General features: G+C 35.9%; 1 protein-coding gene across 4 annotated transcripts in view; it reads left to right on the forward strand.

The window, feature by feature from the left end:
* The window catches only part of LOC139119833 (palmitoyltransferase ZDHHC16-like), a 63,306-nt gene that overhangs the window by 743 nt on the left and 47,662 nt on the right, over window positions 1-14,901 (forward strand). For all 4 annotated transcript variants that reach the window (XM_070683746.1, XM_070683747.1, XM_070683749.1 and 1 more), the window contains exons 2-3: window positions 1,298-1,489; window positions 9,796-9,916. In XM_070683746.1, the coding sequence (XP_070539847.1) occupies window positions 1,298-1,489; window positions 9,796-9,916 (313 nt within the window). The remainder of the gene's footprint in view (window positions 1-1,297; window positions 1,490-9,795; window positions 9,917-14,901) is intronic.

A 14,901-nucleotide genomic window follows, 5' to 3' on the forward strand; every position in this document is an offset into this window, starting at 1 on the left:
AGTATTTAGGAAAGATCTTTTCATTCCATTTGTTTAAACAGCTTGTAACAAACTAACTTCCTACCAAACTATTTATTTATTTATTTTATTTATGTTGTTTATTTTGTTAACATGTTGTTTATACCTGTAAATGCTCTGTTATTGTTTACATTTGAATTCTAGTATACACCATTGTCACAATAATTCATTTGTTAACAATAACCGCTGCCTGTACATGCAAAGACTAATTACATCTCCATGTGCTTAGGCTAGCACAGTAGGATCTACTACAGGATCAACTACAGGAATCTGTAGTTGACGTACAAAACATAACTTGGAAAAATCATCAAAGTTACAGCTACTGTCTCTTTGAACAGTGATTGTTTTCATCTTCTCACATCTTATCAATCATAATTTCCTCATGCATCTTTAGCTCAGTAATGATATGTGCATCAAAAATCTCTATTATTGATTGTGTGTGTGGCGGAAGAAAAGAAAAGCCCCCAAATTTAAGGTAGCATACACCTCCAAACTGCCAGACTCAAACCTTTTTCTCAAACTTTCTGTAGGTAACTTTCAACCATAAACCTACCAAATCGGAATGAAAATCAGGGGTCACTGTGCAATTTATGTTGATACAGTTTACTAGAATAATAAAGTACCCCATATTTACCAATATTTGAATTTCAAAATGTCGGCCATCAGTTTGTGAACTTTATGGGCAAAAAATAAAGTTTTGATTTTCACAAAACTAAGACTATAAACTTTCCTATCCAAGAGCTTTAAAGTGAGCCCTCTTAATCAGTGTCTAAGATCAGAAAAAAGTATTGTAAAACTTTTGAATGTGCATATCTGTCCCTGCATGAGGTGCATTATACCTTAATTTATCTTGTCAAATCCATACTGGTATGTCACATACTCATTAGGTCAAATTTGCTAAAACTAGTGAATCATTATATCATATGATGTATTTTACCAAAAAATTGAACTCTGACAATATTGGCATTAAATCCCTAGGTGAACAGATAAAAAACACCCAGGTACCAAAACTTGTAGTCTACTACTCTAAAACGGCTTGGCCATGGCAAAGGCCAAAAATGCCGTTTAGGGTACTAGACTACAAACTTTTTTTGATATTACTTCATAAATCCCTGTGAAATTATGTAGGCCTTTTGAGTATTCTGTAAGTAAGTAGATTTGGTCAAGATATACATTCTTTGTTCCTATGCAGTGTAGAATGAATTTTGTTTTTGAAATATTGAAAATATACATCAACTGCGTTTTAATCATAATGATTTAATGTGTTATTTTCTTACAGATATTTGTAACACTAGTGGTAGGCCTAACGACTACAGTGGTACTTATATTCTACATTTACATTTTACCATATCTGTTTACATGTGGTGTCCATTGGATAATATTTCATCTAGTATTTGGTCATTGGCTATTGATGAATATAATATTTAATTATTATAAAGGAGTTTGTACACCGCCTGGCTACCCTCCAGAGGTAAGACACTCTACTATCGGTACAGATGATCATATTGATTGTATAGATATATTGGCTGAATGACCATACCAGTACAGATAATCATATTGGCTATATAGATATATTGGCTGACTGACCATACCAGTATAGATAATCATATTGGTTGTATAGATATATTGGCTGACTGACCATACCAGTATAGATAATCATATTGGTTGTATAGATATATTGGCTGACTGATCATACCAGTATAGATAATCATATTGGTTATATAGATATATTGGCTAACTGACCATACCAGTATAGATAATCATATTGGTTGTATAGATACATTGGCTGATTGATCATACCAGTATAGATAATCATATTGGTTGTATAGATACATTGGCTGACTGACCATACCAGTACAGATAATCATATTGGTTATATAAATATATTGGCTGACTGACCATACCAGTAAAGATAATCATATTGGTTGTATAGATATATTGGCTGACTGACCATACCAGTACAGATAATCGTATTGGTTGTATAGATATATTGGCTGACTGACCATACCAGTACAGATAATCATATTGGTTGTATAGATATATTGGCTGACTGACCATACCAGTATAGATAATCATATTGGTTGTATAGATATATTGGCTGACTGACCATACCAGTACAGATAATCGTATTGGTTGTATAGATATATTGGCTGACTGACCATACCAGTACAGATAATCATATTGGTTATATAAATATATTGGCTGACTGACCATACCAGTGAAGATTATCATATTGGTTGTATAGATATATTGGCTGACTGACCGTACCAGTACAGATAATTGTATTGGTTGTATAGATATATTGGCTGACTGACCATACCAGTACAGATAATCATATTGGTTGTATAGATATATTGGCTGACTGACCATACCAGTATAGATAATCATATTGGTTGTATAGATACATTGGCTGACTGACCATACCAGTACAGATAATCATATTGCTTGTATAGACATATTGGCTGACTGACCATACCAGTACAGATAATCATATTGGTTGTATAAATATATTGGCTGACTGACCATACCAGTATAGATAATCATATTGGTTGTATAGATATATTGGCTGACTGACCATACCAGTATAGATAATCATATTGATTGTATAGATATATTGGCTGACTGACCATACCAGTATAGATAATCATATTGGTTGTATAGATATATTGGCTGACTGACCATACCAGTACAGATAATCGTATTGGTTGTATAGATATATTGGCTGACTGACCATACCAGTACTGATAATCATATTGGTTGTATAGATATATTGGCTGACTGACCATACCAGTACAGATAATCATATTGGTTGTATAGATATATTGGCTGACTGACCATACCAGTACATATAATTATATTGGTTGTATAGATATATTGGCTGACTGACCATACCAGTACAGATAATCATATTGGTTGTATAGATATATTGGCTGACTGACCATACCAGTACATATAATTATATTGGTTGTATAGATATATTGGCTGACTGACCATACCAGTATAGATAATCATATTGGTTGTATAGATATATTGGCTGACTGACCATACCAGTATAGATAATCATATTGGTTGTATAGATATATTGGCTGACTGACCATACCAGTACAGATAATCATATTGGTTGTATAGATATATTGGCTGACTGACCATACCAGTATAGATAATCATATTGGTTGTATAGATATATTGGCTGACTGACCATACCAGTACAGATAATCATATTGGTTGTATAGATATATTGGCTGACTGACCATACCAGTACAGATAATCATATTGGTTGTATAGATATATTGGCTGACTGACCATACCAGTACAGATAATCATATTGGTTGTATAGATATATTGGCTGACTGACCATACCAGTACAGATAATCATATTGGTTGTATAGATATATTGGTTGACTGACCATACCAGTACAGATAATCATATTGGTTGTATAGATATATTGGCTGACTGACCATACCAGTACAGATAATCATATTGGTTGTATAGATATATTGGCTGACTGACCATACCAGTACAGATAATCGTATTGGTTGTATAGATATATTGGCTGACTGACCATACCAGTACAGATAATCATATTGGTTGTATAGATATGTTGGCTGACTGACCATACCAGTATAGATAATCACATTGGTTGTATAGATATATTGACTGACTGACCATACCAGTACAAATAATCATATTGGTTGTATAGATATATTGGCAGACTGACCATTTCTCATACTACACCATCCCTGTGGCAGAATGTTGGTCTCACAGTATTGTATCAAAACAGCCAAGGCATCACATTCACCACAGTTCCTCATTAAATATGTATGGGTCAAACCATCCATAGCAACCAATTGTTTTGTGTTCAGTTTTACCAGTTTGTATTCTCTTAAGACCATTTAATGGGACAAAGGCACTCTTTTCCAGAGCTTTATTCATAAAGCAGTGATATTGATAGGAAACATTAGGGTCGCTTGAGGGCGTTTGAACGGTCAACCTCGTGGTACAACTGCTCTGTTGTAAATACTGAATTTTTCAGTATTTTTGGAAACTTTTATCGCTCAATACTTACTACAAGACAGTTAAAGTACAAGGTAACTTTGTGAATAAGTTTTATGGTAAGCTGAGAAATGCAACATGGAATATCCACTCCAAAAGATATGCGATATCAGTGAATGGCAAGTCCTCTACCAATATGGCCGTTGGATGCTTCAGTTGCTGCACGCTACGACTGGGGTACAACTTCTACCAGTGAGTCTATGGGTGGTAGCAGCGTTGGTTTCCCTACATTTATTACTATCTGGGGATATAGAAGAGAATCCTGGCCCCAACAAGAAACAGGGTGAGTCAAAAAGCGGTCAACCCAGAAAGATAACTGAAGTTATGAATCTGAGGAGCTCATCTATACCATCGCACGAGGACAAAACGTCACCTGAACGTAGTGGCGGCCATATTGGTATGGATCCTGATAACGAAGGAGTGACTTTAGCTGATGTCATGGTTGAAATTCGGGGTCTGCGTAATGACATTACAGGTCAAATAAAGGCAGTGGATGAACGAGTGATGAAACTAGCGGAAGAGATGAAGGATTTACAAAACGAAATTCATGAAGACCGTGAAGCTATTGGTAGTCTCGTGGAGGAGAATAAAGAATTGCGCAAGAGATCTGCTAAGTTGGAAGAAGAGCTGGATAAGACACAGTCACAAATGAAACGTAATAACATTGTCGTTTATGGAATAGAGCAGCATAGTGAAGAGAGTTGGGATGATACAGAGGCAATATTAAAGACCTTCATCCAAGAGAAGTTGGAAATCAGGGAGGAGTTGGAGTTTGAGCGTGTCCACCGCCTTATCCACGCACGTAGCCATCCGAAGCCAATTATCGCCAAGTTCCTTCGATATAAACAGCGTGATAAAGTTATGCGTGTTGCGCCGAAACTGAAAGGAACTCCATATCGCGTTAGCGAGGACTTTACCCCGAAAGTTCGTGAAACTCGAAGGATGCTAGGTAGATTTGTGGAGGAAGCTCGGTCAGCCGGGAAAACGGCGAAGATAGTCTATGATAAAATTAAAATTGACAACGTTGTACACGTGTATGATGAAAGCACAAGGAAGATTCGCCCGTTGAGTGGTCAGCGAGACGGAGAGCGAAGTACAAGAGCGGTATAGGAAAATGGCCAGGGTCGGACAAATATTGAAAGGCAAGAACATGAGATTGTTGATTCTGAACGAGTTGTTGACTCAGAGTTGTCGTTTTTAGTTTGGAATGTCAATGGTTTGTTGAACAAGCTCGGTAACAGTGACTTTCGTGAGTATATTAGTTCATTCGATGTAATATGCTTAACGGAAACGTGGTTGTATAAACAGTCTGATATAAGCCTTGATGGCTTTAAAAGCATGCATGTAGAAGGAGCAAGATCGCGGAAATACGGAAGAGCATCTGGTGGTATTTCAATCTTTTTTCGGGAAAATAATGTCTGTAATTTTGAAGTGAAATTTTTCACTAGTGACCATTCTCAGAATATTTGTTGGACGTTAATTACAAAAAAGAGTCAACCTGTGTTACTGATTGGTACTATTTATAGACCCCCTGAGGGATCAGATTTTGCTGAAAAAGACTTCTTTGACAAGCTTGAAAATGATATGATCAGATTGTCTTCTTATTATAACTGTGGATTGGTGTTAGCAGGAGATTTTAATGGGCGAACCGGAAACAGACCTGATTATGTAGAAATCAGTACTGATTACTTACCTCTAGGAGAAACACAGAGTAATATATATGACTTACCTAAGAGAAACTCACAGGATGAGGGGGTAAATAACTATGGTTTACAATTATTAGATTTTTGTTCTCGTACTGGATTTAGTATAGTGAATGGAAGGATTGGTCAAGATAGGGATGTTGGAAATTATACGTATATTTCAAGTGTTGGTACAGCTGTTAATGATTATGTTTTAGCAACTGGTGATTTATTTTCAAAATTTAAGGATTTTAGTGTTAGCAAGCGCATAGACTCAGATCATTTGCCTTTGGAATTTGTTTTTACTTTTCAAAGTATCTCACATGTTTATTACCAGAACATCCAAACCCATCCAACTGATACCTTTAGGTTGAGATGGTCTCCAGAAAAAAAAGACAGTTTTTATTGTAATTTCCAGTCAGATACAGTTGGTCAGTTATGTCATACTTTTTATGACAGTATAGCTCAAGGAAATCTTGAGGATGCTGCAATGTGTTTATCTGAGATAATACATTTTAGTTGTAACGATATGAAAGTTAAAGATATAAGTAATAATAGATTAAAAAGGGAAAACACTTGGTTTGACAAGGAATGTTTAACAACTAAGAAAGAAGTTTACCGCTGTCTCAACCATTTCAGAAGCTTTCGTGACAGAGATAGTCTAGATAGTTATTTACAAGCCAAAGGAAATTATAGAAAGTTAATCAGAGAGAAAAAACAACAATATCAGAAGCATAAAAGGGAGGAATTCATTCATTTAGCTGCGCAGACAAATAGTAGGTCATTTTGGCAGAAAGTACGTCAGAGGACTGCAGGCCCATCTGATAAAATTAACAAAGAAGACTGGTTTGATTATTTTCAAAATTTATTTAATCCAGAGATGTCAGAGGCAGAAGACATGAAAGATTTCTTCTCTTCTATTCAAGATTATATTGATGGTTTAAATTTTGAGGAGGAAAATACTGCTGTGGATTGTTCAGTTTTGAATCAACCTATCACTATGGCCGAAATAAAAAGTAATATTGCAAAATTAAAATATAATAAAGCCCCAGGTCATGATGGTATACCTACTGAATGTTGGAAACATGCACCTGTAGAAATTTTTGATATGCTGCATATACTTTATAATGAAATCTTTGAGCATGGAATCTTTCCTCAGGAGTGGGCAATTGGGTTAATAAGTCCTATACATAAGAGGGGAATAAAGACCTCCCAAGTAATTATCGTGGAATTATGCTTCTTAATGTGATAAGTAAAGTGTATACAAATATTTTATCTGATAGATTAACCCATTGGCTTAATGAGTATAATGAGATCATTGAACCACAGAGTGGCTTTAGAAAGAAGAGAAGCACTCTTGATAATATATTTATTTTACGTACCCTTATTGAAAAGTATGTTTTTCATTTAAAAAGTCGTTTGTACTGTGCATTTATTGACTATGAAAAGGCGTTTGATAGAGTCCATCACTACTCGTTGTTCTATAAACTAGCCAAAACAGGGATGAGGGGTAAATTTTTAGCATCTTTATATTCTATGTACACACATGTTAAAGCTGCAGTTAAAACCCCACATGGTGTGACAGAGTTTTTTGAAATCAATATAGGAGTGCAGCAGGGGTCAGTTATCTCCCCGCTTTTGTTTTGCTTTTATATAAATGACATTGAGGAAGCCCTTAAACAGGGTACAGAAACGGTTGTGTATGCAAATATGATGAAACTTTTTTATTTGTTATATGCTGATGACCTTGTCTTATTTAGTAGCTCTCCAATTGGTTTGCAGCGTCTTCTAAATAGATTGTCTGATTATTGTAAGAAATGGAGAATGACTGTGAATCTTACCAAAACCAAAATTATGGTGTTTCGTAAAGCTGGTGGCCTAAAGAAAAGTGAGAAATGGTTCTGGAATGGCCAAAAAATTGAAATTGTTTCAAAATATAACTATTTAGGTGTAATGTTTTCCAGCTCTGGTGTTTGGTTTCAAGCACAAAAATTTATTTCAGAACAGGCTAGAAAAGCTTTGTACTCTCTTGAAAGTAATCTTTATAAACTGGATGGATTACATCCAGACATTGCTTTTAGGGTGTTTGATTGTAAAATACTCCCAATTTTACTCTATGGTAGTGCGATATGGGGAACACATGACTCTTTAGATGTGGAAAAGATTCATCATAGATTTTGTAAGTTTGTTTTAGGAGTGCGTACAAATGCTACAAATTCTGCAGCAAGAGGTGAGCTAGGGAGACACCCTGTTCGAATGTATATTTGTTTAGATATTCTTCGTTTTTGGTTTAAATGTATTCACACTGATTCACCAGAGATTGTCAAAGATTGCTATAGATACCAATATGATAGGGCAGAAAAAGGGTATAATTGCTGGGGATATTTTGTGAAAAACTTGTTATGTAAATTTGGATTTGCAGATGTATGGGATAATCAGCATTCAGTTAATCTCAGTCTTTTTTTACTACAGTTTAAACAGAGATATTTAGACATATCTAATCAAGATTGGCACGCTGAAGTTACTAGTTGTTCGAAACTAAGAACGTACTGTAAATTTAAAAAGGATTTGATATGTGAGAAGTATTTAAGTTGTATTAATGATTCCATTTATAGACTAGCCCTGTCTAGATTTAGATTGTCATCACATGACCTTAATATAGAAGAGGGAAGGAAACATGGGATTCCATATGAACAGAGACTGTGCCCATTTCAATGTAGCTCTATTGAGGATGAATTTCATTTTCTTTTAATTTGCCCAAACTATCAAGATATAAGACACAGATTTATTCCAAAATTCTACTACTCCCCAGCATGTGAATGGAAATTTATTTTGCTCCTTCAAACAGATAAGTCACACACATTAGAGAATCTTGGTAGATACCTTTTTTATTCTTTCAAAAAACGAAAACAGCTTTTGATCGATATTACTGAGTCTGTAACAGCCTAGATAAGACCTCAAGTGACTGTAAAACTTTTGAAATGTATGTATTGTACTCGAAAGGCCTGTGGCCTATTATAGTACTGAATAAAGTTGATTGATTGATAGGAAACATTTGTGTTGTTTCAAAACTTGAAAGATGTTGAAATTCTGTTTACAGTGCACCTCTACTCTGCTTGCCACCAGACAAGATTATCATTGTTTAAAACATTTAGTGAAATGTTTTTATTGTCTCTACCATTTATGTAAGCTTTTGTAATGAGATCTTGATCTGTAGTACCACTACCATTCACTTAGATAATGATAGCAGCATTCACTCACCAAATATTATGGAATGTTTATTTGTCATAGAAAACTAAGTTTGAACGGGAGGAGTTCATTTTGTGTTGATGTCACATACAAAATCATCTGTTTGTATTCAGCAGAGGGGCAAATTTTGGCACTTTTTGAGTTAGCCTGTCTGTGACTTTATGCAATTATTTTGTGTATTCTTGATAACACAGATATGTCAATAAGGTAAACCCCTACGTAGACTTGACCCAACTTTAGAGGCTTACTGACTGAACGTCATCAAAATTTGTCTCAAGCTTAATAATGAGTGGACCATAGAAGCCTACCCAAAGCAAATATTTTACACAGCGTAACAACAATTTAAACATTGGAACAACTGAACTACCGGTACATGTACTTCAGAATCTTTATGGAGACATGAAAATACAACAAAGCACCACGCAATTAGTGGACAATCATAGACTATATTCCCTGTTGAAATTTGTTTCCCTGGTTGAAACCTACTGTGGTATGAAAGTTATGGAAAAAGCTGGACTAGTCCATGAAAATTTCAAGAGAGATGCATATACATGTAGTTGCATGACAAGTGTTATGCTCACTTCAGTTCAGTTTGATTGGTGTTGCCAGTTGGCAAACCGGTAGAATAGCAAATTTTGGCTGACATTTAGTCTGCATTTGCACATCATTCTATGGACTGTTTTCCAATGCAAAGCATTGTGTTCTGCAACTGGTATATCAACCTGACTGGTGCACATATGTATTGTTTACAAAGCTATGATACCAATAACTGCTGTTGTTCTTCCATTTTAGGGTAATCTAAAAGCAATAGGAATTACATCTGTGTGTAAAAAATGCCTGTCACCAAAACCACCAAGGACTCACCACTGCAGTGTGTGCAATAAGTGTATTCTTAAAATGGATCATCATTGTCGTATCCTTTTCAAAATGCCAGTAGGTGTAACCACTGTATTTTTTTATGCATTTCTGTGCCTTGAGTCCTGTGACCATGTTATTACATGCCTGGTATATTGAATGTTTCACACCATAGGATTCAATGGTAACTCGTTGATGACATCGCAGGCCGCATAGTCATCACTTGATCGAAATATGGCTACCACTAAGCCCGAGTCTGCCTCTGTAGTCATCGTGTAAAATACAATTCTAGGTTTCGGTGAATTAAAGCAGGTATATGACCGTACTTCCGTAGGCGGCTTTATTCAATCGGAAAATATGACGACAGAAGTTCTAAACATTTATACAGGTCCTATATTGTATTACCATGTACCGTCCCTCCACAGTTTGTCGAGAGTTAAAAGCATAACATTTTTTTTAAGTTATATCGATGTTATACGTACATACTAAATCTGAGACTCTTTCTGTCAGTTTTGGGCTGCTAGTCTTCACAGCAACTTGCGTCTTTCGGCTTTAAAAAACGTTAACAATTTTCGGGGTAGACTCGAGTCGATAGTGTCTCCTGCGTGAACGTCCTTGGACCAGAACTGCGACCTTTGTTTTATGACGAGTCAAACATACATTGAAATGTAAATGTACCAAAATTTACAAATTGACGTGACTTGACTGAACTTATTTCGTGGTCAACATGTATTTGACATTCAGAGGTGACAGATAAAAACGTGAATAATTCCATTTTGGCGAATTGAAAGCCCTCTGTGGGACGGTGGTCTGACAAAGTCCCATGGGAGCATAATGCTTTGAGGAATTCGCCCGCTATTCTTGGAAACTGTTGGTTTCCATAGGGACCATACGACATTTAGACCATTGATCGATGCAGTGCCGTTTTTAATCAGAAGCGGCGAACTTTTTCAGTAAAACATTTTACATGCCGAACTTTCACTTTGAACCAAAGATTCGAGTCAAATAAAATGCTGGAAATAGCAAAAATTACCTCAAAAGTTGTCATTGGCGCTGTAAAAACGCACCATACATTTTCCCATACATGTCAAGCCTATACACTGTCAACGTTATTCAATTCTGCAAGCTCAAAGACAATGAACATGTACTTCAGTAAATCGCATAATACGTGTGGAGAATGTGTTATAAGCAATACATTTCTAGAAGTTCTCTGAATGGTGAAAATTGGTGTCATACATCTCTGCGTTAGCGCCCACCCAAAACTTTTTATTGCAGTTTTAATTAGGTGTTATATTCAGACAATGCCCGGTTCAGATTTTTTAACTTTAAGGGGGTGCAAATAACAACATAATCTTCGAAATCCTTGTGTGAGTCTCATTCATTCCAAACTTAAACTCGTAATTCCTTCTCCAAATTTGGTGGCCCTTAAAAGGCCGACCTGTTATGAGGCACAATAGTCATTGTTGACATTAAAAACTGCGTCAAACAACGATTTAATCGCAAGTATGTTAAAATCATACCGACTGTAACACGAACCTCGGAAAGTTCCATTCATGGAAAGTTAGAGAACTTTTTGGTGCTGATGTATCCGTGGATTAAGGCTGATACCAGCATGCGTTATTCTCAAAAAACAACCACTACCGGTATGTTTGCTTTTCTACAAGTAATGATTATACGGTACATCTGCTTGTTAATACTTCAACACTAAAATGTCGCGTTCTTTGACACGTTGATGGGAGAAGCGACGTCGTTCTTTCGTTACGACTACCCATTGCACTGAAGTTGGTAGTAGAAAGTGCTGCCAACACGCACATTTCAGCTTGGTTGAGTTCATCTAAAGGATAACCCAGTTGCAGATTCGGAACGGCAAGTTCATGGATTTATGATTTCTTCAAAAGTTTACGGAATTATTTTTGTGAAAAAAAAAACATTTTTGTTCCTGTAAAAGTATATCCGAACTTGAAAAGTGTACAACAGTAATGTGATCGCAATTATTTAAACAATCATGCTGACGCGAATCATCACTGAAAATTGTTGCATAATTAAACATTCAGATGACCTTTTACCCATTGCCTGATTAGTGGGTATGACGCGTTTAATAGGCCGAGGACAATGTCTGCTGTTCACTATTTGCTCTCGCAGGTAGATTGCAATCCACGTCAAGTCTTCAAGGTCATCCGAACGACAGTGTAGCAAAATTTGAAGCAAAATTTGATGTGTTTCCCGGGCAACGTTTCCCGTTTCGGCCCCAGGCTTTTGTTCACAATGTAATGTGCCCGCATTGTGCTGGCAATGATGCTCGTTTCATGCGCGCACGATGCACTTTTTATGCGGGCATTGTTCCCACACCAGTGACGGGTTCTGCGTGGACTGTACTGTATGTCAATGCACCATTCGATGATGAATATCGTTCCATTTTTTAACGGATTTTCATCTAAGATCATAAAAAAGCATTTGATTATCATCTGCCAATAAACGTAAATATTTTAAGTGAAAACTGTGTAAGAGAGGCATGTAATAAAAAAATTATAGCCCAAACAAAGGACTATGTACCTTCAGGGCAGGAGACCATTTGCCCTCTTTATGTCAGAAAAATGGTCCCCTACCCTCGAGTACATAGTCCCATTTTAAGGCTATAATATATACTATGGATTCACACACAACCTTTTGAATCAGAATTGGAATATTTGAATATCTATCTAAGCATTATTATGTCGAATTCCAGATGTTTTGAAGACATGAGATTTGTAAATTCTATAAATTCCTTCAGCATGAACTGAGCAGATTGTTTGGTCGTACCATGTATCCATGATTTAATTGCCTTCATTGTGTTCAGCAAAAGTGGTAAAATCAATACATATCATTTTATTTAATTTTTGGTTTTCAAAGCGGCCTTTCAGTCTCAACTCCAATATTGATTGGCATTGAAATGCCACATCTTTAAATATTTTATGTTTCTGGTTACTGAAGTCCTATACCATCTAAAATGTATCTTTATGACTATGTGGCAAATTTTGCCCTGTAAATCAGTTTGTATTCATAATATTTAAGAAAATATCATTCATGTATATGTAATAATTTTAAACTCCAGCAGCTGCTCCAGTTTAGCCTAAAATACTGTAAACTGGAACTTTGATTTTCAAATCATTATGAATGCTGCCAAAGCTTATGCAAAGAATTTTAAGAAGTGGGTTACCTTAGAAGATGAAGACATTGAATGTCTACCAGACTGGCTACACACAGTCTGGGATAAAGTTATATCTTGCATTTTACGTCTATGGTCTTCACATACTGTCACCAACACTACATCTGCCTTTGATGACTTTTCCAAACATGAGTGCTGAGATGCATTACATGATAAGTATGTTGCTGTGCCCGCAGACAAATCTTCAAGTGACATAATTTTGTATACAAGCAGTATATACAAATCTACAGCTCCAGAAAGGTCACAAGGGGCAATCGTTCCATTTCTAAAGAAAAGTCACTGCAAATTCAAGCTGAACCTCATTTGACGTCAATATTAAAGTTATGGCCCAAGAAAAATATAGTGTTGTAAGCGCTTCTCAGACTTGGAGTCTAGATCTTACAAAGTGTCCACAATAATAGAGGTATTACATACAGTATATGCATACATGCAGTGGTCAGAGAACAAATTCTGAACTTTACCATATGCTTCAAGAAGAAAACACTAAAAACTCATCACCGACAGCACAGAAAAAATAGACGATGTTCCGCTGATTGCGAGATCTCGCGAGACTTTAATACATGCCCGTAGAAACAGGTTTCCAGCTTAGTAATACAAGTCAAACTTTGTATGGAACTAGAAAAAGTGCAGAACTGAGCAAAGATTGCAACTTCATATATTTTATGCAGTGTTTAACGTAATTAGTGACTTGTCCTGTTTTACGCAGTTTGTCCTGTGTTGCGAGAACACGTCCACTGCGAACCACATATTCTCGCGATATTTCGGAATGTCTCGCGCGGTTCGGAACATGGTCTATTTAACAATGAGAACTACATATTTGCTGGGATCATTTAAAAAAATTCCAAATTTGCTAAAGTACTGTAGAGGCAGCAATTCTGTAATGTAATTATTCTTCCTGGCCTACATACCGGTACATCATACTTGAAAATTCCCAGTTGTACCATTATGTTTCATGTACATGAATCACAGTTCAATATGCTATTAAAATGGCACTTTTTCATTGACTAGCATTCACATAATCATGGACCTCTTGGCCTCTTGACCTTCCACTAAACCTCTACTGAAATGCGTAAGACTTTAGTGTAGATTCGTGTATTGCATTCAATGCTTAATGGATGAACTGAAAATTAATGCAAATGAGAGTAATACCATACACTCTTTAAACCTTATCTAAGGCGTTGATATTTCTGAATCATCTATCAATTTTTAATGAAAGTGTCCAATTACTTAAAAAATTTGATGTGCAGGTTCATAGGGATGATGTAGTTCAGAAGATTTTCAAATTTTGACCAAACTTGCAATATTGCATATTCTTGCCCCCCAAAATGCCAAACATTTCATTTTTACCTCCCATTTGCCATACATATATGGCAATGGGGAGGTTATATGGTTGAAAAAAGTCTGTATGTGAGATGTCTGTCTGTATGTATGTATGTATGTATGTATGTATGGATGTCTGTCCGTCAACGCAAAACTCAAAAACCGCTGCACGTATTGAGCTGATTTTTGGTGTAGTGATGCCATACATGATGTAGATGTGCCGTTGTTAAAATGAACTTTTTAGTCCCATAGATATGCTAATGAGGTAGAAAAAAAAGCGAAAATGGTCAAAATCAATAACTCAGGAACTACTCATCTGATCATTGTCATATTTGGGTTTTAGGTACCTTGGGCCCAACTCATTTAAACATATAGATTGGATGTCAATATTGATGCTTTCTATTTTTAATGAATTTTTCTTTCTTTTTTTGCCATTTTAGTAAAAAATCTTTTCTCTTAAACCAATGGTTGGATCGCTTTAAAATTTGGTGTGCAGGTACCTTGTGAAAACTCAAAAT

The sequence above is a fragment of the Ptychodera flava genome, chromosome 20 (genome assembly GCF_041260155.1).
Source record: "Ptychodera flava strain L36383 chromosome 20, AS_Pfla_20210202, whole genome shotgun sequence".
NCBI classification, from domain to species: Eukaryota; Metazoa; Hemichordata; class Enteropneusta; family Ptychoderidae; genus Ptychodera; species Ptychodera flava.